Source organism: Silurus aristotelis, assembly GCF_946808225.1.
Source record: "Silurus aristotelis genome assembly, chromosome: 2".
Lineage (NCBI taxonomy): Eukaryota > Metazoa > Chordata > Actinopteri > Siluriformes > Siluridae > Silurus > Silurus aristotelis.
In genome coordinates this window covers 15108387-15132914 of record NC_139575.1, presented here as the reverse complement: position 1 = coordinate 15132914, position 24528 = coordinate 15108387, and the positions used below count along the sequence as shown (strand labels likewise).

Here is a 24528-nt window from a genome sequence, read left to right as displayed (position 1 = left end):
AATAAAAGGAGGAATGTGTTTTTGCATCATGCCTACAGAGGAACCTAGGAACAGTTGCTTGGAAATCTTACCCCATGGATATCAGGTCGGTGATGTTCATGATGATGGTTATGGGAATCAGATTCCCATGGAAAGAAATGTGATTTGCAAGTTTTTGAGGATCATCGTGTAACTACAACCTGCTAACAAATCTCTTATCACCGGTCATATAAACTGCACCGTTACTCCACTATAAAACTCAACACGTTGGGAATAAATCACGTGTCCACACGTCTCTAATACAAACCGTATACAAAGCACTGTCCTAGAAGGCATCAGGTAACAAACACTCCATATTTCCTATGGTGTCCTCATCGCTGAACATCTACTGCAACACTGTCTCCATGACCACCAAATGTCTTCCAGGGTCTTTCTCTGTTCCTGCAAAAGCCACAATAACCCTTAAAATAACAATAGTACAATTGAGTCGCTATTGCCTTCCGTAGGTGCACTGTACTCACAATGTGAAGTAATGGCTCTGCTGAGAGCTTCTGTAGACGCTGACACCTCACACTCTCCTACCACTTCCGGTTTTAGACTTCCGCCAGATGGCGCTCGAGAAATATAATTAAAAAAAAATCTAGTGTAAGAGTTTTTCCTATGGAGGGCCAAAACTTAATCGTATGCTGAAAATAAATGTATATAAATGTAACATTTATAATGTAATATTTAAAAATCAATAAATACAGTACCAATCAAATGTGTTGGACACACCTTCCACACCTGTTTAGCTGTTTTTCTTTATTTCTCTTATTTTTTACAAAATTGTGCATATATATATATATATATATATATATATATATATATATATATATATATATATATATATATATATATATATATATATTATAGATGAGAGCTTGGCGAACCCATGGTATTCTCTCATCAAATTCACGAGGTAGTCACCTGGAATGGTTCACAGTTCACAGGTGTGCCTTGTGCAGAGTTCATCTGTGGTATTTCTTGCCTTCTTAATGTGCTGTAGACCATCAGTTTTCTTGTGCAGAGGAAAGGGTCAATAGCATCATTAGTGCTTCTACAACTACTGTACAAATCCATATAATGGCACGAAACACAGTTAAGTAAGCAGACTTTCTATAGTTACTTAAAGAATTGAAGGTCACAATGTGAAAAATCTCATTAACTTTAAATGTATCCCTAAGTGCAGTCGCCAAAACCATCAAACGATATGATGAAACAGGGTCTCATGGGAACCATTCAAGGAAAGGAAGACTAAGAGCTACCTCTGCTGCAAATGAGAAGTTTATTAGAATTACCAACCTGAGAAAAAAGATAAATGCTTCTCAGAGTTCAAAAGGCAGACATACAGTGTCTCACAAAAGTGAGTACACCCCTCACATTTCAGCAACCATTTTAGTATATGTTTTCAAGGGACTATACTATAGAAAGGAAATTTGAATATATTTTAGAGTAGTCAATGTACAGCTTTTATAGCAGTACAGATTTACTCTCCTCTGATAATAAATCAACATACAGCCATCAGTCTTCTTTAGTGGCCTTTTTAGTCACCAGACCTAAATCCAGTAGAACACCTTTGGGGTATGGTAGAATAGAAGTTAAAGGCATGAAAATCCACCTAATGCAATGCAATCATACCAGCATGGACCCAAATCACAAATGAATGTTTCCAACAACTCGTGGCCATGAAGAATTAAGTCTGTTTGAGCACAAAGTGAGATCCTACCCAGTATTAATATAGTGTTAGCAATACAGAGTTTGGTAAAGGACTGAGCAATACATATTTAACAAACCATGTACACTATTTTCATTATAACTATTTGTGATAGTTCCTAATTTTAACATATTAGTCCCACATTTTAGAAGATACTGCTACACTGGAAACTAATGTACTGTTGTTAGTTGTGGTTGCATAACTAGACAAATGTCTAAATGCTCTCCCAAAATTTAAACAGAAGTTTAATTGAGTGGTCACAACACAGTGTTTTAACTATCATTTATTTCGCGTATAAAACCAAAATGGTGCAGAGCTGGTTTAGTGAAGTTCTTATATGCAGCGTGTAGGAGAGATAAAAAAATTTACAATATTTAAACATCACTTTCATTTTATCATACAGAAGAATCACATTCTCAAATATCTGAGCCAAGTGCCATTAAAAATTACAAAAAAGGAGAAGAACAATATTTATTTATTCAGACAACTACCTGAAAGAGCTAGAGTGATTCTAGGGGTGTCAAAAGATTTGCCTGGATTACAACTTAGCGATTGCACAGCTCAAACTCAACACACACGGCACATTTTTCATGTCTCAACATGGAACAAGTTCAAGTCAAAAAAGGCACCACACCACACAACACAACTCACTCACTAGTAGAGACTTTTGCCACACACACAAATGTTGTCACCAACGAAGTTTAAGGCGAATGTCATGTGCAAAAAACTTGAAAAAACATCAACCAGACACTCTACTCTCTATTTACCCTCTCCTATTAAAATGTGCTTTTCTTTTTATTCACCTCTACACTGCAAATTTGTGTTTTATTAACATCGAAGATGTGCTGAATATTAAACAGGATGCTTGCATTGATCAGAACGTGTGAGGGCCCGAGGCATCGGGTGAAACAAGGCCCCTTTCTTCACAGCCTTAGTTCCTGTAGTTTTTCCGTCCTTCTCCCTCTTTCAGGAACGTCCATATTAGTGTGTTGACGATGTCAGGCTGGTCCTGCTGGAGCCAGTGACTTGCGCCGGAGATGATGTTTAGGCGAAAGTGGTTGCGGATGTAGAGGCGACATGCCTCAGCCATGTCCTGCTCGAGGAAGGCGTCCCTCTCACCCCACAGGAGCAGCACTGGCGAGCGCACCTCGGTCTGACTGAGAGGAAGGAAACTGCATATGCAGGGAGACAAACATGCGTAAACAAACTGCACAAGTCATACCCACGTAGCCTAAATTCGACCGTTTGCTCATACACATCAAGATAAACACTAATACACACTAATACTCTTAATACACACACAATAACATATACGTTATGTATCCAAGCCCTCAAAGTTCCTACAAGAACTCTGTCTGTAAGATAAATTTATGTTTACATGGTTATTAGTTATCCTGTAAACTCCCTCAATAGGACTCTGTGGCAGAAATAGTGAAAGGCTTCCAAACATCATGATTGGAATTAGTGGTGTTCACGGGACATCTTTCTTAATCCCACTCCCACCTACTCTCAAAGAAATTTTGACAAATTCCACCCACTCCTGTCCACATAAGACAATTTCTGGTGGATGCTGCACGATCACCGTCCGGATACACACCCCGAGGTTCACCAAAGGTCATTCTTCAGAACATTTGAAACACATTTACACCTTACAAAGTGTTTTTCACTAGCAGTGTTAAGGGTTCTTCTATTATTTGGTTAATTAAAAAGTAATTAAAGGAAAAGTAACGGGTAATATTTCAAATGAATATGGTCCTTAGCCATGCATTTTTTGTAAGGAATTCGGCAGAAGCTTTCCCTCCATATTATCGACCTTATTGCAGTTCTTTCATATTTTGGCTTCAGCACTCACTTATCTCTGCAGTTAACAACCACAGCAGTGCCTTTAAATTTGTTTTTAAATCTGAAAACCAGTCTATTGTCTTATATATTGGCTTCTTTGTTGACAAACATTTCTATGTGTTTTGTGGAAAGAAAATGAGCATTTGGAAATTGATTCTTTCTACTGACCCCTTGTGGTTGTCTAAGACTTTGCATAAGCTCTTACATTTTATGGACGAAAGTTTATGGTCAACTGATCATAACATTCGGTGTGCATTTTAAACATCTCATAGTCCATATTGGGAGAGTCCTGCTCTATTTGCAATTCTGTCACCTTCATACATACACACCTAGTCCACTCTACCCTAAGCAGAAGAGTAGATGGAAGATGCAGTCATGCATGTGCTTCTCACATGCTCACAACACATCCTCATTCTATAAAACAGAATCTAACTAGCCTACAAAGAATAACATGTAACATATATATATATATATATATATATATATATATATATATATATATATATATATATATATATATATATATATATATATATATATATGCAATGCAATGCAATGCTTCGTTGTTTACATCATGGCACCTGCTAAATTAAAATGTGATATAAATAATAGGTAGTGTAATTTTGGGATTATGGTTATTATATATGTTAAAAAGACAAATGTACACTGACTGAACCATAGATTTAAACAATTTTCTATTATAATACTGGTAACAAATAGAATAAAAAGTACAATCATAAATCCAAGTGAAACACAAGTGTCATTTATATTTAACACAAGAGGGCAGCACTATCTCATCAATAGATGTCACAAAATAAAGCCCAAAGCTGAAGAACTGTTACAACGTCCTTTACGTAGCACAAGTGTTCAAGTAGCTCCAGACGAGAATAACCAATGCTGCTGCTACTGTTTACTAAGAAGCTTGTCGAGTAATAAATGTTAGCTATGTGCTCAGTTTCTTCAATTTAATGCAAAATTTAAAAAAATGTATGCATGTGCGTGTGTGCATTTGTGCTTGTGTTTGTGTCACACCTGAAAACATTTCTGTAGTAGTTGAGAGCAGCTCTGAGGGCTCCGGGCTGCGACAGGGCATACAGGTATGCCTCAAGTTCTTCTGCAGTCAGCCATCGGCCCTTAAGCCCGATCCCAGTGCTCCGGCTCGTGAACAAACTCTTTACCGCCTGCACATATACACCGTAAAGATAAATAACCCTGATATAACACTGAAATATCTGCCAACCGTGTTCTCTCTAAACCACTTATGTACTCTACCTACACATTCCACCCTATCTACTCACCTGACTATCAACAGTAAATACTAGGGGTGTAACAGTCCACAAAATTCACCTGGGGTTTTTAAATCAGGGTTTAGTTTAATTTCAGTACAGTTAGGGGAAAGAAATGCAAAGCATAAAATTGCGTAGTTTTTTTTATTAACGCAGTTTATCATTATTAACATTTGTGAACAGTTTACATTTTTAGAACAATTTTAAATAAATTGCCTGCTTGGTTAAATAATATATAAAATAATATTTTATAAAAATAAAATAGAATAAATCAAATAAATGAAATACACTTATTAAATATACTGATTAAATTGAGTAATCGGTTAAATTTATTAAATAAAAGTAAATAAATGGAAATTTTTTATTAAATAGTTTACATTCGTTAGACCCCATTTGAATAATACAGATGTGTATTTAAGTGTGTGGATGTTAAACCTGTCCTACCCTATAATACATATTTCATTACCAGCCCATCTATTATCTGTCTTTCCATAACTTTTTGGCTAGTTATATAAAACATAGTGTTTGATAGTTCTATCACAAAGTCGGATTCTTTCACATCGCGGTAATCTATCAGGACCTGTCTGGTTTGTATGTGTGTAGATTTGTACACTATGTAATATGTTGTATTACATTGTACAATATAATATAAATGTGTCACGAAACAACCGCGTTAAAGTTAAGTAATGTGTCCAGTGCATTTCGAAAAATATAGGAAAGACAATGCAAGCTGAGTCCATGAAATGGGTTTCAGTGAAATGAGCCGATACATTAAGAGTGGTGCTAAAAAAAGAGTATGAGAAAGATTCCAGCCTCAGATCATACAAAAGAGAAAGACAGAGATAAAAACAGAAGGAACAAAGATTCCTAGCTATTTACTACTACTCTACATTTTTAGCTAAACTAAAGCAACACAATTTTAGTATTTTAATACTCACATACTGTTATAGCTCCGGTGTTAACAATAACACTGTTCTATATCTAGTCATGTCTATACAGCACACCGTATTATAGAATGACAGACCTATTTAACAAAACAGGTTCACAGACCTTTCAATGCGTGATTTCACTTCATGACTCTCTCTGTATTTTGAATTGGAACATATACATTAACCAGGCATAAGATTATGACATTATAACATTGTGTGGTAAAGTGGTGAAGTGAATAACACTGATTATCTCTTCATCATGGCACCTGTTAGTGGGTGGGATATATTAGGCAGCAAGTGAACATTTACTCCTCAAAGTTGATGTGTTAGAAGCAGGAAAAATAGGCACGCGTAAACATTTGAGTGATTTGGACAAGGGCGAAATTGTGTTGTCAAGACGACTAAAACTGCAGCACTTGTGGCGTGTTTCCAGTCTGCAGTGGTTAGTATTTATCAAAAGTAGTCCAAGGAAGGAACAGTGGTAAAAAGGTGAACTGTGTCATGGGAGGCCAAGGCTAATTGATGGACGTGGGAGCGAAGGCTGACCTGTGTGGTCTGAGTGAACAGACAAACTACTGTAACTCAAATTGCAGAAAAGGTTAATGCTGTTAATGCTCAAAATATCAGGACTGTTTTGGCAGCAAAATTGGGACCAACACAAAATTAGGCAGGTGCTCATAATGTTATGTCTGATCTGTGGCCATTAAGTTATGCCTGGTCAGTATAATGAAACACCTTGAGTGATTGGCCTGGTAAATTGGTATCATTTTGCAGTATGTACAAAATGCAAAATACCAGCAGTTTTTACTTTCCCAGAGGATATCATACTATGCATAAAGGCTAGCAGACATTTATATATACTGACCTAATACTATTTCCCTTAATATATTTAATTTACTACTAGAACAGTTACCCTTGCAACACACACAAATACAAACATACATACACACACACACACAAACAGAAGGTGAAGCAGGTCCACCTTAAAGTCGTTGATGGAAAGCATAAACTCTGGGAAGTGTGGGAGCTGGAAGAAAAAGAAGTAACTGGACTTAAGCATCTGACTGGGGTGACGAAGAGCATAATCTGGGGAGAGGACAAAAGAGAAAAGGGAAAGAAGAAATGAGCCGAGAATTAAGCAAAAGCACAAGAATTAGCATTAAGCAGAAGATATATTTTACAGATAAACCCAGCAGACAAAAAAAAAAGGAACAAAGAGATCTATGAGTGGGCAGAGAAAACAGGCTGCAACAATTGGACGACTAATTTTGGACAACAATTACTCTTCTGCGAGTGAATCCGACTTGGAAAGCAGGAAGACAATTTCTTTAGGTTCCTTATAATGGGTGAAATTAAAAATAACAATTTCACCTCATGAATGTGTTTACAGCAAAAACACAAGGGTAAACAGCATTGTGGGGCTGCCTTTGTTTATAAGGGTACATGCTGTTTTGAATTTAAAATGTGAAAACGCTGCCACAAGGGGCTGATTTCTAAGAGGAATACAAATTTTGCAGCACATGGATCTCCATTATCTTCACCTGACGTTATCAGTAATTACCTCCTTCATGTCCTCCTCTAGGCAACAGTAACCAGATGTAGGAAGCCACTCTTAGACAACCTAATGCTCACGATCTAGCAATAATCCCTTCATTGCAATGATGCTAATCATCCTAATGGGTTCAATAATGAACATGGAGCCTTTGGGGTTAGTGTGACTTTATGAGAACTTTCAGGCAGATGAGCAAGTCAGAGAGCTTACCAGCGAACACACACGGATGAGGGCTGTTCAGTACAACCAGCTTCACCACCATCTCAGGATAATGAATAGCGAAGAGCCATGCAATGATGCCGCCCCAGTCGTGGCCAACCAGGAAACATCTGTTGTATCCTAAAGGAAATTCGCATTGGAGATTGGTGAATGTTTGCATTCGCACTCATGTGTGTCTAAACGTGACTTGTATGGCTTAAACTAAATGCTCCTGCACGCAGCTACCAGTAGTGCTCTAGTTACTGAAGCGAAATGGGTCGATCATCTTTCTGCACATCACACACTTGCACTTAAATTACTCAAAGTGATGAAACAGGAAGTGATGTTACAGTGGAGAAGTCCCTCCAGGAGTGTTCACTTAATGATGAACGATTCCTGCACATCTTACACTATACATCGATCTTTTAGAGTTGCTGGATCAGTGAAACTACCAGTATAAAGTCCATAATTCCAATAAAAACATTTTAAATATTTTTTTGTTCGAATAGAGGTATCCAGGCAATGTCCACTAGAACCCACAAGCTGTCAGGACGTTATAAAAACAATATAGTCAAATAGTAAAAAAAAGACATCTATTTTTGCTACTAGATTTGGGGCTGAAGTGTACTGAATATAGTATGCTCCAAAGAAACTTACCGAAGTATCCTATCAATAAATGCACTCTGATACTGGTTTACTAGGTCATGAAAGAAGAGTACTATCAAGTCTAACATTTTGTAAGCCAAATTTAGTATGAAATACACACTTACAGACAGTAAGTGCTAATTTAAGTAATCCATAAAGAGGAAGGTCTTTAGACATCGTTGGAAGATTGTCAGTGACTCAGCTGTTCGGAAATCTAAGGGAAGTTATTCCACCGAGCCATGATACATGCTTTCCTTTGTTCCTAAGAGATGGTGGCACCAGTTGAACAGTGCTTGAACTGCACATGGCACTGTATTTATTGTTGGTTAATGTAATAAAATCTTTTTTTGAGAATTTATACCGATACCACTGTTACATTAACGTCATGTAAAATAGATTTTCGTCCCATTTATTATCAGTATAAACAACACCTGTAGGTTTTCCTGATTCCAGGTGCATGCGGGTTTGTGTGTGTGTGTGTGTGTGTGTGTGTGTGTGTATATACAGGTGAGACTGAAAATAAATGATGAAGGAAATAGAACTGCTGATAACATCAACCTGTTTATTTCAGACATAAAAATAACACCTATTTTCATTTCACGCTGTCCATAACATCTGCCAGAGTGTGAATTAGATTTCATTTCGTTCTGAGAGAGAAAAAAAAAAGCACACGGAGCAGAGCCTGTAAAAATCTGTTGGTTTTTGCAAGGCTGTGTGCTGATTTAACACCTTTCATTTCTGTCTTTTCCTCTCTTCTTACACACCTGGAACAACTTCTCGGCTAATTATCAAGGCCTTCATTAACTGAATTAATTGTGTTAGAACATGAAAATCATTAAACAGTGCAGAGCAGACTGTAGCGCTGGAAAATACTGCTCTAGGGGAACATCATTAGCATTAACAAGGAACAGCATTAGCATGTCACCTGAATACTTGAATTGGAAAGCACTAAGCTGTATATAATATCCTTACTAAAAGGTCTTAGCACTATATATGATATACCAATAGCTTTTACAGCCCATGTCGTCACCAATGTGGTCAGTAGGAAGACGCTTAGGATTCATCCGGTGGCTAAGTATGCTAAAGCTGTAGAGCTAGCTATATCACAAAATATTTTGGTTAATTTTTAACACAGTCTATGATCATTTATATAGATTAGGGGGCTAACCTAAAGTTATAGATGCATCAGCTGCAGTTTTTATAATTTTTTTATTTATTTGAATAATGTTTATATATTATATATTTATTATTTAGCATGCTACCTTTTAATGGACTATATAAAAGAGGAAAACAGCTTATGTGTAGCCTGTTTGTCTTTTTTTTTTTTTGTTGGCTAATTAATTTTGTTAATAACTGGAACTGTTTCTGGGAGCGTCCTAGGTTCTTCCGCCCTGATGGCCTGCACCCCAGCAGAGTTGGAGCAGCAGTGCTATCAGATAACATCTCTAGGATACTTCACACCATCTGACTGGTAAGACATCAGGAAATCTTCAACTATAAGAACACGCATACTACAGACCAAATAGTTACAAGTTCACACACAGCCCAGTTTATAGAAACCGTATCTATTCCTCGTGTAGTAAAACCAAGAATTACATACACAAGATCCAGAAATAATCTTATTGCAGTTAAAACTGAAAAATGCCAGATAAACAAACACAACAAAGTTCTAAAGTTCGGTCTTTTAAACATTAGATCACTTGCACCCAAAGCACTGATTGTAAATGAGATGATCACAGATAATAATCTCGAAGCACTCTGTCTCACTGAGACCTGGATTAAACCAGGTGATTATATGGGTCTAAACGAGTCGACACCGTCAGGATATGTTTATAAGCATGAGCCTCGTCAGACTGGTCGTGGGGGGGTGTAGGAACCATTTATAGTGCTTCTCTTAATGTTAGTCAGAGATTAGGATTCAGCTTTAAATCATTTGAAGTGCTCGTTCTTAAAATTGCACTTTCAGACATGCATAGAAAACTCGCTCTGGTCACCGTGTACAGACCCCCAGGACCCTACGCTGATTTCCTTCAAGAGTTTGCTTGTTTTCTCTCAGACCTCTTGATCAGTTTTGATAAAGTGCTGCTTGTAGGAGATTTTAATATTCATGTAGATGATGTAAACGATGCTCTAGGATTATCATTTGTCGATTTACTAAACTCTTTTGGAGTTAAACAAAATGTCACCAGACCAACCCACCGTTTTAACCACACACTAGACTTAATAATATCCCACGGAGCAGACGTCACTGATATAGATATTTTACCTCAGAATGATGACATCACAGACCATTACCTCATACTGTACACACTACCGGTAGAGCAGATTAACCGTGTTTCACCACGGTATCGACTTGGTAGGACTATTGTTTCAACCACTAAGGACAGATTCATAAATAACCTGCCTGATTTATCTCAGTTTCACATTAAACCCATAACTGCTGATCATCTTGATGAGATGGCGAACAACATAGACCTTATCCTCACTAGCACTTTAGACACTGTTGCCCCCATCCGGTTAAAAAAGGTTTGAGAACAAGCACCTGCACCTTGGTATAATAGTCATACGCATGCCCTAAAGAGAACAACACGTAATCTGGAGAGAAAATGAAGGAAAACTAAATTATAGGTATTTAGAATTGCGTATAAAGACAGTATGCTTAGCTACAGACAGGCTCTAAAAGCTGCTAGAGCTAAACACCTGAGCAAACTCATAGAAAATAACAAAAACAATCCCAGGTTCCTTTTCAGTATAGTCGCTAAATTAACAACAAATCAGGAATCTGAAAAATGTGTTCCATCACAGTTTAGTAGTGAAGACTTTATGAATTTCTTCACTGAAAAAATAGATAACATTAGAAAAACAATTGTGTCAGTTCAACCTCTGACAGCATCTCCCGACACAATCGTACTTACAACCCCACAACTACACTGTTTTACATGTATAGGACAGGAAGAGCTGTGTGAAGCTATTATGAAAGCTAAATCAACAACATGTCAGTTAGATCCAATTCCCACTAAACTACTGAAGGAAGTGTTATATACAGCTGGTGAGCCTCTTCTCAATATTATTAACTCCTCACTATCGTTAGGTCACGTCCCTAAATCCCTCAAGTTAGCAGTTATTAAGCCCCTTATTAAAAAACCTAATCTGGATCCAAACACGCTATCGAATTACAGACCAATTTCAAATCTCCCATTTATGTCTAAGATTTTAGAAAAGATTGTCGCTGCCCAGTTATGTAACCACTTGCAGGAGAACAATATCTTTGAAGAGTTTCAGTCAGGTTTTAGGCCCCATCATAGCACAGAAACTGCTCTAGTTAAAATCACTAATGACCTGTTTTTAGCTTCAGACCAAGGCTACATCTCCCTATTAGTTTTACTAGATCTTAGTGCTGCGTTCGACACTATAGATCATGATCTTCCCCTTTGATCGCTTACAGAATTACATCGGTATTCAGGGACAGGCATTAAGCTGGTTTAAATCCTACCTGTCCAATCGTTACCATTTCGTAGATTTAAATGGAGAGCTATCCAGGATAATGCTAGTAAATTATGGCGTGCCACAAGGGTCAGTTCTAGGACCCCTGCTTTTCACAATATACATGCTTCCATTAGGAAATATTATTAGATGGCATGGAATTAGCTTCCATTGTTATGCTGATGATACCCAGCTATATATTTCATCCAAACCAGGCGATACAGCTCAATTAGCTCGCATAACTGAGTGTGTTGAAGAAATAAGAGATTGGATGACCCATAACTTTCTGCTATTAAATTCTGATAAAACGGAGATTTTACTCATCGGCCCAAAAAATAGTACACAGAAGCTCCAGCATCTCAGCCTGCATTTAGACGTTTGTTCTGTAACTACTAGTTCAACGGTAAAAGACCTGGGAGTTATTTTAGACAGCAACTTATCTTTTAAAAATCACATCACTCAAGTTACAAAAACAGCCTTCTTTCACCTTAGAAATATTTCTAAGCTAAGAAATATGTTATCTATATCTGATGCAGAGAAGCTCGTCCATGCGTTTATGACCTCTAGAATAGACTACTGTAATGCATTACTAGGTGGATGTCCTGCATCATTAATAAACAAGCTTCAGTTAGTTCAGAATGCGGCAGCAAGAGTTCTTACTAGGTCAAGAAAACACGATCATATAACCCCAATCTTATCGTCCCTACATTGGCTTCCTATTAAGTTTCGAATAGACTACAAACTACTGCTACTCACTTATAAAGCACTAAATGGTTTGGCTCCCATGTATCTATCCAGTCTTTTAACACGCTACAATCCGTCACGCTCCCTGAGATCTCAAAACTCTGGGCTTCTAGTAGTTCCTAGAATAGCAAAGTCCACTAAAGGCGGTAGAGCATTTTCACATTTAGCTCCTAAACTCTGGAATAGTCTTCCTGACAGTGTTCGGGGTTCAGACACACTCTCCCAGTTTAAGTGTAGATTAAAAACATATCTTTTTAGCAAAGCCTACACATAACACACATCACACACATCACATCACAACCTTGTGCTCCAGAATATATGATTACATACACATTATCAACTTGTGCTGTTAATATCATGAACAGCAGCTACGCTAATTCCTCTCCACTGCTTCTCTTTCTCTCCCCATCCCGAGGCATCCTGAGGTTTGGCCAGCTCCAGTCACGTCCCACCTCGTGAAGATTATGGACCTATGGATGATCATGGAGAAGTAGATGCCGAGTGTTTAAAGGCCCTGGCATGGAGAAGCTGATGCTGGATCTATGATGATCACAAATTGTTCTGTATTGTTGAAAGATTTATGACCAAACTCTTGATGTCACCCATATGAGGATGGGTTCCCCTTTGAGTCTGGTTCCTCTCAAGGTTTCTTCCTCATATCATCCAAGGGTGTTTTTCCTTGCCACTGTCGCCACGGCTTGCTCATCAGGGACAAATGCACACCATTCACCTTCACTGTTGTTTTCTGTAAAGCTGCTTTGAGACAATGTCTGTTGTGAAAAGCGCTATACAAATAAACTTGACTTGACTTGACTTAATTCACAGCATATACTACATAACTATAACTATATAACTATCTATATAACTACTGGTATATATTTTATATTACTATAAACATATTTAACAATATATGTTTTGTATTGTTCTCATGTCCATTTGTCACCTTAAAATCATGAAGCAGAAATATAAATTATATTTATGATAAATAATAACAGATCGATAGTAAATGATGAAGAGTAATAAAGGGAATTAATAATAAATTATGTTTTGTGTACTTTAAAAGCTACTGTACTGCATTTGTACTAAAATGAACTGGAGGCACATCCTTACAAACACTGATGGTTTCCTCACTGTTTACTACAGTTATCACAGTAGACACATCATTTATTATTTATTTTCCATTATCTTCTATTACTCTTCATAATTTTCGTAATCATTTTGTAAAGATACACTGTGCCTCCATTTCAGTGTAGTACAACATGTGATCTGATGATTGTAAAGGCATATTGTTAAGAGCGTTTTCAAACTCATCAAACCATTAACTGAGCGTTCGTGTGCTATGGATAGGGTGCAGAGTCACCCCAGAAGAGACTACTTCAATCAGGAGAGAAATGTTTCATCAGGCTTAAACTGATCCGTCATAAACAAAACAGCAGTGACTGTTTACTCTAAGTGGATAATTACACCTTAAAAATGTATACCAGTTTTTTCTTTCCATTTGTCACCCTTTTGCATGTGCAAAACTCCTTCAGCAATGCCCAAATGTAACTAGTGTGTTGGTTGCACATTGTTTTATTGTATTGTGTTTTTTCACTGCATTTGATTTACAGTCACAATTTCATGATGATGATGTGAGTGCCAAGAAGAAACTCTGCTCTAATACCTTGTAAAACTACTCAAATCCTATAGATTACATAGTGATTTTTGCTCCTAAAACCTCCCTGTAAGATGAAGGTCATGTGAGCTAAAGAGTGCATTAATGCAGAAAGCACTGCTTAACACTGAATAACCATATAAGAATACCACAACGGCCTTGATCAGCTCCTCTAAGCCATGTGAATAGAAAAAAGAGAAACACAGCAGAGCTCACTCCTCTTACCCAGATACTCCACGATGTCCTTGACATCAGTGACAAGGTAGTCAAGCCGGTAGCACTCAGTGGAGGGAGGCAGGTCAGATTCACCGTAGCCTCTCATGTCCACAGCCACCACACGGAACTCGCTCTTAAACTCCCTCAACTGGTGCCTCCACGAGAACCTGATGGGTAACCAGTTAAAAATATGAGATTATATGACTACCTGGTCAATATTTAATTCAATTTCAATTCAATTCATTTTTATTTGTATAGCGCTTTTAACAATGAACATTGTCTCAAAGCAGCTTTACACAGATAATATGGTGATTAAAAGTAATAGTTTTAATGTCTTTCTTTGAGAACTATAAAAAGAAATATATAAACTATATTTAAGATTTTATTCATGAAAAAGAACCTAAACCTAATCTAATCTATGTTAAAAATGATAGACAATTTAGTGTTCATTTCAAATGTGGGTATTTTGATCTGAACTGAATAAATGACAAACAAATAGCTAAAAGAGTTACAGTAATAATTGTATTAATTATAATGTAGCCAAGTACTGTATAATGCATATATAGATCACAATAAATTGTCACATTTGATGTGAATAATTTTTTTTTTTATTGAATTCAAATCTTTTTTCAATTGAATTCTTTTCTTTTTAATTCCCTCCCTGCTAATCAATGTTTAAATGTATATTTTATAAAATATTTATAAATATAATTGTAGGCAATAAATAATCATTAACAGTCTAGGCTTCATAATGTCACAGTACTTGTATTTTCTTACTTGTATTTCTCTTAAAAAGCAGCTTTGTCCAGCTTTGTCTATGTCAACTTATAGTCTGTAAGCTCAATCACAATAAGAAATGTTTATGTTCTTTTTGAATACATTATACCCCTGAACAAAATTACATTAAATACAAGAAAAATAACAACCACACTATTGTGTGTTAAAAATGCCAGGACATGCAAAGAGCATCTGTTGGGATCTTGAGGAAGACCTCTCAGCTTCCAGTCAGAATGCTTAGATTATAGTCTGGCTTGTAAGGTATTTGCAATAACAGGTGCCTAGTAGATGTTTATTTATACCGCAGTGGTGGGCCGTCAGAGCCAGCAAGGCCTTCACAATCAGAATCACTGTCTTCTGTTTAAAACATTTTTTTTTTCCATGAATATGTATTTAGTTATTCCCAATAGTCTGTTCTATCCATTTTATAGCGCTGCTTCAAGTATGATGTATATGTGTAAGATTATGTTAGTGTTTCTGTCCAATCATATTTCAGCCATCACATGTTGCCAGGGTCAAAATCTGCCGTGAGGCATTCAGAATCAAGAATGCGAGCACCTAAAGCTGTTGCTTTAACCAATCTAATTTCCAACTGGTGACAGCAGGGCCATCTAGCAGGCGTACTATAACATCGGCATTTTCGTGTCCTTTAATTTGAATGTCAGAGCGCGCACTAGTCAGAGCTCACAATCTGCAACTGTAGCAAACTGCACAAGCTCAAATATATTCATGTAGATTTAATAGCTAGGGTTTTTTTTCATTCCACAATGGCTGACAGATAAGAAGAAATGGATTGGGTTGCAGATATTCTTCCGAAGCCATTTTCAAGACGCATTCTTTAATTAAAAAAACATCATGAGGAAAGATCAGCCAAAACAGTTCAAAATAGTTACGCTTTTTTATTAACTATTTGTACGTTTGCATTATTTTTCCTGTAGAATTTGGAAAAAAAACAAAACAACTTGCATTAATTTGAAATGCCTAAGAAAACCATAATGCACTGAAAAAATGCATAAAAATGCACTGAAAACCTTTATTTTTGTCATTTTATTAGGAAAATATTGATGCTTCCGCTAGAGATGATGTATGCTGCAGAGCTGTGGCTACAGTGAAAGAAGAAATGTTTTATTGTGCTCACTGGGTTTCTTCCTTTAGTAATGGCATTCATTCTCACTGCATAAGATACCTGTCTGTGATGCAGCGCTCTGTTATACTGCGCTTCTGTATAATATTGATGTTTTCTATAGCCATGGTGTCAAATTGATGGTATTAAGAGGTTGATTGATTTAGTTAGGACACCACTGTAGGCCTTTTTACTCATACCGCTGCCTGTCTATATTTTCCCCTTATTGGTGTTTACAGGATCAATGCTGTCAAATTATGCCTAACTTTGATGATGCAAAAAAGTTTGCTCATCATCCTGGCAGAATTTCTAATTGAAGATATTATCTGAGGAGAAGGGATTGCAGACTCAGAGAAACTGTCTGTGTGTGTGTGTCTGTGTGTGTGTGTGTGTGTGTGTGTGTGTGTGTGTGTGTGTGTGTGTGTGTGTGTGAGACAAAAAGCAGAATCCTGGCTGTAATTCTGATGACTCAGATTCGGTAGAGACTCCAGCACAAAACCCCAATCTGGTCGAATTTAGATGAGCTTTAAAAATTTAATGGGCCTGCACACAATCTCTCTCTCTCTCTCTCTCTCTCTATCATAGCCCAGTAATAGGGAAGGGTTCTGCTCTGAACTGTCTGGAAGTGGAACAGCAGAGAATGAAGGAGAATCGTCCTCCACCGCTCCCAACCTGACCCCAAACGTTCACATCTGATTCTGGAGCATTAGATTTGCCAGTGGAGCAGAAAGATGTCAGTGCCAAATAATGAGACACTGTTCTGTACTTGTCTCAAGGTTTCTGGACTGCATTTGTAAAACTGTGCTATGTGCCAATATCTCAGAAAAATCATATTAGGGTATTTGGCTCATTGGATTATTTTATCCCAGTTTACAAATACTGTGTCTTTCAAACTTTCAAGGCTCTTTAATTCATTTAAAAGTCATATAAAAAAAAAAAAGATGCATAATAAACAAAGCAGTCCTTTGGCTTTATTTTAAACAAGACACATTTAATCTCGAGAGCACAAACACTGCCCAAACATGCTCTCTCCTAGGCAGCCTTCTCCCAATAGGAATTGAACCACTGTGTGTATTGCAGTAGATTGAATAAATGTTTATCAAATTAGATTTAAAAAAATTTATTGAGACGCACTATATACTTAACATTTTCTTCAAGCTGAAAAATGTCTGGATCCAAATGTTTTTGTCAATCATTTAAATCTTTGGATATTTGTTATCAAAACAGTTCACAGGTAATTGTGAAAAAAGTACTACATTGCTTCTTTAGTTGTGTAAATTTACATATAACAAGACTTACTAATGAGATCCACTATAAAAGGGACTACGAATCAGAAGCTTTGTGTGCCCTTGGCCCTTCAAGGAGTTTGAATTCATCATTATAGAGGTCATGAACACACATGGTAATTTGAGGGTTTCTGTCAATTATCAACATACATATGTGTGTATAAAGAAAAACATAGAGAGAGCATTTTGGTCCAGTTTGTACCAGTTGATCTGACTGTGAATAAATAAATTATTTATATACAGTACAGACCAAATGTTTGGACACACCTTGTGAAAAACTATGAAACTTGTAGAGTCACACTGAAGGCATCAAAACTATGAATTAACACATGTGGAATTATATACATAACAAAAAAGTGAACTGAAAAAATGTCATATTGTAGGTTCTTCAAAGTAGGCATCAAGAGAATGCCAAGAGTGTGCAAAGCAGTAATCTAAGCAAAAGGTGGCTACTTTGAAAAACCTACAATATGAAATAATTTCAGTTGTTTCACACTTTTTTGTTATGTATATAATTCCACGTGTTAATTCATAGTTTTGATGCCTTCAGTGTGAATCTACAATTTTCATAGTCATGAAAATAAAGAAAACTCTTTGAATGAGAAGGTGTGTCCAAACTTTTGATCTGTACTGATATACATATATACAGTGGGTACGGAAAGTATTCAGACCCCCTTAAATTTTTCACTTTTTGTTATATTGCAGCCATTTGCTAAAATCATTTAAGTTCATTTCTTTTCCTCATGAATGTACACACAGCACCCCATACTGACAGAAAAACACAGAATTGTTGACCTTTTTGCAGATTTATTAAAAAAGAAAAACTGAAATATCACATGGTCCTAAGTATTCAGACCCTTTGCTGTGACACTCAAATATTTAACTCAGGTGCTTTCCATTTCTTCTGATCATCCTTGAGATGGTTCTACACCTTCATTTGAGTCCAGAAATTTTTGATTATACTGATTGGACTTGATTGGGAAAGCCACACACCTGTTTATATAAGACCTTACAGATCACAATGCATGTCAGAGCAAATGAGAATCATTAAGGTCAAAGGAACTGCCTGAAGAGCTCAGAGACAGAATTGTGGCAAGGCACAGATCTGGCCAAGGTTCCAAAAATTTTTTTGCTGCACTTAAGGTTCCTAAGAGCACAGTGGCCTCCATAATCCTCAAATGGAAGATGTTTGGGACGACCAGAACCATTCCTAGAGCTGGCCATCCAGCCAAACTGAGCTATCGGGGGAGAAGAGCCTTGGTGAGAGAGGTAAAGAAGAACCCAAAGATCACTGTGGCTGAGCTCCAGAGATGCAGTCGGGAGATGGGAGAAAGTTGTAGAAAGTCAACCATCACTGCAGCCCTTCACCAGTGGGGCTTTATAGCAGAGGGGCCCGACGGAAGCCTCTCCTCAGTGCAGGACACATGAAAACCCGCATGGAGTTCTCCAAGATGGTGAGAAATAAGATTCTCTGGTCTGATGAGACCAAGATAGAACTTTTTGGCCTTAATTCTAAGCGGTATGTGTGGAGAAAACCAGGCACTGCTCATCACCTGTCCAGTATAGTCTCAACAATGAAGCATGGTGGTGGCAGCATCATGCTGTGGGGGTGTTTTTCAGCTGCAGGGACAGGACGACTGGTTGCAATCAAGGGAAAGATGAATGCGGCCAAGCACAGGGATATCCTGGACGAAAACCTTCTCCAGAGTGCTCTGGACCTCAGACTGGGCTGAAGGTTTACCTTCCAACAAGACAATGACCCTAAGCACACAGCTAAAATAACGATGGAGTGGCTTCACAACAACTCCGTGACTGTTCTTGAATGGCCCAGCCAGAGCAATGACTTAAACCCAATTGAGCATCTCTGGAGAGACCTAAAAATAGCTGTCCACCAACGTTTACCGTCCAACTTGACAGAACTGGAGAGGATCTGCAAGGAGGAATGGCAGAGGATCCCTGAATCCAGGTGTGAAAAACTTGTTGCAGCCTTCCCAAAAAGACTCATGGCTGTATTAGATCAAAAGGGGGCTTCTACTAAATACTGAGCAAAGGGTCTGAATACTTAGGACCATGTGATATTTCAGTTTTTCTTTTTTAATAAATCTGCAACAGTGTCAACAATTCTGTGTTTTTCTGTCAATATAGGGTGCTATGTGTACATTCATGAGGAAAAGAAATGAACTTAAATGATTTTAGCAAATGGCTGCAAAATAAAAAAGAGTGAAAAATGTAAGGGGGTCTGAATACTTTCCGTACCCACTGTATATCAAATATATATATAAAATGTTAGAGCCTGTGCTTAAATGTTGTACAAAATGGTAAACAGATAATATTAATAATAAGATGATATATTTCTCTGACTTGGTTATAAACAGGTTATTTATAATATCCATCTGCACTGTTCTCCATATGCTGCCATCTTTCTGCATGTTCTCCATATTTTATGTAATAACAGGCATAATGCCATATGCCTCACAATCAGAAAATGTTACTTAGTGTTGCTTATTTTTTTGTGACTGAAAGAGTCAACACAAAAGTGCCGACATAAGAAGCAGGCTACATATTTCAGAAAGGTATATTACATATTTTAAATTTTTCCAAAATGTAAAAATAAAAAAAAAAATAAAAAAATGTGTAACTTTGTACCCCTGATTTGTGCTGTTCAATTAAAATTTTTTTTTAATTTCCTTATTTCTAGAAAACTCGATTTGTTCACATCACGGTTGCTTGAACGTCTCACCAAAACTCAGGGAATCCGTGCAGAAACAGCATGAGAGGTTTTCCCCGCTCGCCCGCAGCAACGTAGTGAAATCTGAGGCCGGACTCCTGGAACAACAAAACAATCGATCATGTTTGAATGAATGAAGTGCATATCATTCTCTTCATCTGAAAGTCTAATGCCAGGTCTATTCTCATACTATGTAGCTTACACATCATACCTGATTTATAGAGCCATAAAGTTTTATAGTGTCCTGTACACCAGCTTCAAAAATGATCAATGGTGTTTGTTTTATTGACTTCTAGGGGAATAGTTAGGAGTTCACTGTCTGTACTGCTGACTTCAAACATCCAGAATAGTGATTTGCTCAATTTGGGGTTTTCTATTATCCACAATGTGTTTTATTACACCATCATTCAGCACATCTGTGTGTGAATAGTGAAGATTTAACAACAAAAGGCTTTTGGATTGTATAATGAATTTTCTTGGACTGCTTGTCAAAAGTTTATGACATCCAGCATTTTCTAATAATAAGCAGTGGGGGTTAAAATAAAAAAAAGGATGGAATTAAGAAATGTTTGTGCTGTTGTATTGAACTAAAAGCATTTCAGAAACCCATGGAGTTTAATCTTGATACAATGTCGAGGCGTCTTTTTATTTATAGGCATAATTAGCCTAATAAATACTTTACCCTCCAAGTTCACCTGCCCTTTAAATTAGAGTCCCATTAGGATCTTGAAGTTAATGCATTTTTATATATAAAGACTTATGTATGTATTATATATAAGACTTATGTATTTTGTTATGTTCAGTAAAAAAAAAATTCACCAACAGTATATGTTAAATACAGGATGTCCCAAAAGTCTCCATACACAGAGAATTAGATTAGATTTTTTTTCAGATAGCCTTTAAGCATTAGACCAAAAAAGAATATATTGAAGTCGTTTTCAAGGTTAGATCAGGAAGCTATTGCCATGTTGCGATTATTTTTAACAGGAAACGTGGCACGCCGCATACTGTACAATGTTGTAACCAAACTGGGAGCCAACTGGGAGATGAGAAAATCTAAATCCAAAAGTATTTACAAAAAAGTGACAATCATATAAGATTTTGTAAATATATTTACATTTGATAAAGAAAGTGTAAACTTCCCAACTGGATTTTTGTAAATCGATGCTTAAAATCCCAGCACCACCAACCTTGAACAAGGTCCTTAACCCTTAATTGTTCTGGAAAATTGTTCTCGAAAGATTTCCACTCATCAGTGCGTTGCCAGGTTGTTTGTGTAGGTCAGCACAGAACCATATCCCAACATTGCTCATATGTATACATAAGCAGCAAGAGCACTACAGATACATAAATGCTGATCCACAGCTTTTATAAAAAGCCTGCAGGGTCACAGCAGCTGGACAGAGATCAGGGATTCCTTCTGCTAACTTAAGTAAAGAATTTTATTTTTTTTCCCCCAGAAAGTTTATGATGTTTCCTTGTTCAAGTTTTCTCTGATCTGTCAAACGGACAGCACGACCCTGTTATCTCACAGCCACGGGATTCATACATTAGGCTGAATTTCCTCTGGGTGAATGAGAGGACCGGATGGACATATGTAATTCTGCCTCACACCCACTGCCCTGGGGTTAAGCTCTGACCAGAATAATGAAAAGGACTGGATGATGATGATGTTAAAGCTGGTGCAAAAACTGTTGGTAATGAGAGGGATCATGTCTGATACAGCAAGTGGGAGGACAAACACTTAACTCCTGAGCTGTACATCTCACAGGCTGTGAGAGAACTACAAAGTTATTGGTAAACAGAGGCCTCACATGTGGATGTGTGTTTGGAGGATGCTGTTCATACACCACCATCTGTCTCACCTAAAGGACACAATGCCCAGGTCGGGTCACGCCCCTACTATAGCACAGTGTTCTACATGTTGCTAACCCATGCATCCCTCCTGAAGTGGCTGCCAATTGGGTAGAGCGCAGAAAACAAACTGCGTGGAGCAGCCGCCGCCGCCGTCACGCGCGCGCGCGCGCGCGCGTTTGCGCTCGCACTCTCACCTTGATCCTGACGTAGCAGTGCGTTCCCAAGGACGTGTCGTTGAGGCAGGGCGGCGGGCTCTCGCGAGCGGTCCACCGGAAGGTCGCGCTCGGCCTCATCAGCACGTTCCAGCAGAGGCGGAGCAGCGCCGCGAGCGCACACAGGCCGCAGCAGCCGTACACCAGCGTCCAGTAGCCCGCGGCGCGGAGTTTTACCGCGAGCCGCAGCACGCGCCCGAGCAGCCGCCGCGCCATTTTCGCATCCCGCTTCCACGACACTGGTGTCTCTCTAACAACAAGCCTACATGACGATCACACCTCCACATACACACACACCGCGGCCCCGGGACCAAGGCGTGATGAGGAGCGAGCCGCCACCTCAGCCTTTTAAACACAACCGGATCTTATGAGGTGAATCGAGTGAATCGGTTCTTCTGCATGAACGAGGCGGAATATTTGTCTACGCACTAAGCAGTCGGTAAACCCGAGCTCCCTGCGCGCACGCGGCGTCTGCTGTCCCCCAATCAGCTCATCTCCACTGGCTGCAATTATGTGGATGATTAACATCTGCCTTGTCCTGCTTTCACCAGCATGATGGATTATTAAGGTTGAAAGTGGGGTCTGAGATCCACCAGGGATGTACATTTTACATCCACCTATGACAGTTAGACTTATTTTATTACACACACATAGAACAAATCCATAATCCATCTGTTTTTTGACAGGTGGGTGAACAAATGTAGATTGGATTAGATTAAATGAAAGATTAGTCATTGCACAGAGCCCGAGTACTAACACAAAACATCATACTATCAACTATTATTATTGTATTTATCTGTGATGACCTTTAATTTGGCTCACCATGATATATATATATATATATATATATATATATATATATATATATATATATATATATATATGAAAAGAGGAAGAAGGAAAAGAAAATGCCATTCAGAAAAACTTTAAAAATAAGGACTTATTGTCTTTCATTAGAGGTTATTGAATAGCTGTTGAACTGTATTGTACTATAAATTGGATTTGTCTGTGTCATCCAGAAGGTGAGTCTGGTCAACTGGACTTCTATACGTTTAGACTGAAAGATCTGCCCAAGTCCAGTTGACACGAATCAACCAGATATAAATTGGATTGTTTTTCATTGTATTAAAAAGTTTACCAAACTTGAACTTTAGAAATGCAATTTACAGAGTAATGTTTTCTATTTAATATTATTTTGAAATAGTATGAAATAATAAATAAGAAGAACCAGGTCAACTTTGATTTTAATATAATATTTGGTATAATGCAACACCCACAACCTTCAATTAGATTAGATTCTTGATTAGAATGGTTTTACAAAGATAAAGGAAAATAGGAAAAAGGAAAACTGTGTTTGTATTCGGTGGAGAGACCAGTGTGTGCATTTAAGCCAGCTTTTTAAATACTCCAGGCAATCACTGAATAACGAATGACTACCTTTAAAGCCCTTAAATAAATAAGTAAACACAGTGGTCCTGCAGGTTGAATAACCTGACCATCATACTACAAATTCTTATGAAAAAAAAAACAAAAAAAAAAAAACAGGTGAGCCTGTTTTTTTTTCTTACATGATTGTATATTTCAAAATAAGTACAAACTTCTCCCATTCATTGCTTAGAATTATCAGATCATTTGTTGTGTCCAAGTGTGGATCTTAAATTATTAATCTGAAACAAAAGTCAGGGTTGAGAAAATGAGATGAGAATTTATTGATTTTTTTTGTATCCACATTCTGTAGCTTGGTGTATAAACACTTTAAAATGATTATTTTAAACTGTAGAGTTGGAACTGAAAGCAGTCCAATTATCTAATGCAGTAGATAAACAGGAAAATTCAATGAATGTGCCAATTACACAAAAGGAAATATGACAGAACTGCAAGTTGTTTTTATTAATTTTTTTGCTTGAAAAAAAGGACTACAGCTTTTCTCTTTAGCATTTAAAGTAAATATGGAATGTAGATATTTCTAGTATATTTTAGGAATCCTTGTACACATATTTTAGCATATTCAATACCAGCCATAACTGGAATTGTGTGCATATTGGCACAAGAGAAAAAAACTAAAAATGTAAAAATAAATTTAAAAAAGTCATAAGTAGTAAAGGCAAACCCACTTAATTGAAAATAGTTTTTGATTATTTTTTATTTTTACTGGACTATGGTCACTATGAAATATCCCCATATCCTTCTTCACTTGTGTCCTACCAGGATGCTGAATAAAGTGCTTGAGTGATGGACAGAAGGAAGTCAACTGAGAAGAGATC

At 37.4% G+C, this 24528-nt stretch overlaps 2 protein-coding genes across 4 annotated transcripts in view; both read right to left on the bottom strand.

Moving 5' to 3' along the window:
- The window catches only part of btbd8 (BTB domain containing 8), a 34676-nt gene extending 34099 nt beyond the window's left edge, over nt 1-577 (bottom strand). Inside the window, exons 1-2 of one of the 3 annotated variants that reach the window (XM_083568609.1) lie at nt 501-577; nt 72-420 (exon numbers count right to left, since the gene is read on the bottom strand). The gene's annotated coding sequence lies outside the window, so the exon portion shown is untranslated. The other 2 variants (XM_083568610.1, XM_083568611.1) reach the window with 2 other exon arrangements.
- Nucleotides 578-1284: 707 nt separating this feature from the next.
- ephx4 (epoxide hydrolase 4) lies at nt 1285-22877 on the bottom strand. Its single transcript, XM_083569897.1, has 7 exons — nt 22247-22877; nt 20208-20293; nt 14291-14448; nt 7552-7680; nt 6772-6875; nt 4607-4755; nt 1285-2904 (listed from the first exon to the last, which is right to left on the bottom strand). The coding sequence occupies exons 1-7, from the start codon at nt 22478-22480 to the stop codon at nt 2664-2666; spliced, it is 1101 nt and encodes a 366-aa protein (XP_083426023.1). The 5' UTR covers nt 22481-22877; the 3' UTR covers nt 1285-2663.
- Nucleotides 22878-24528: the final 1651 nt, after the last annotated feature.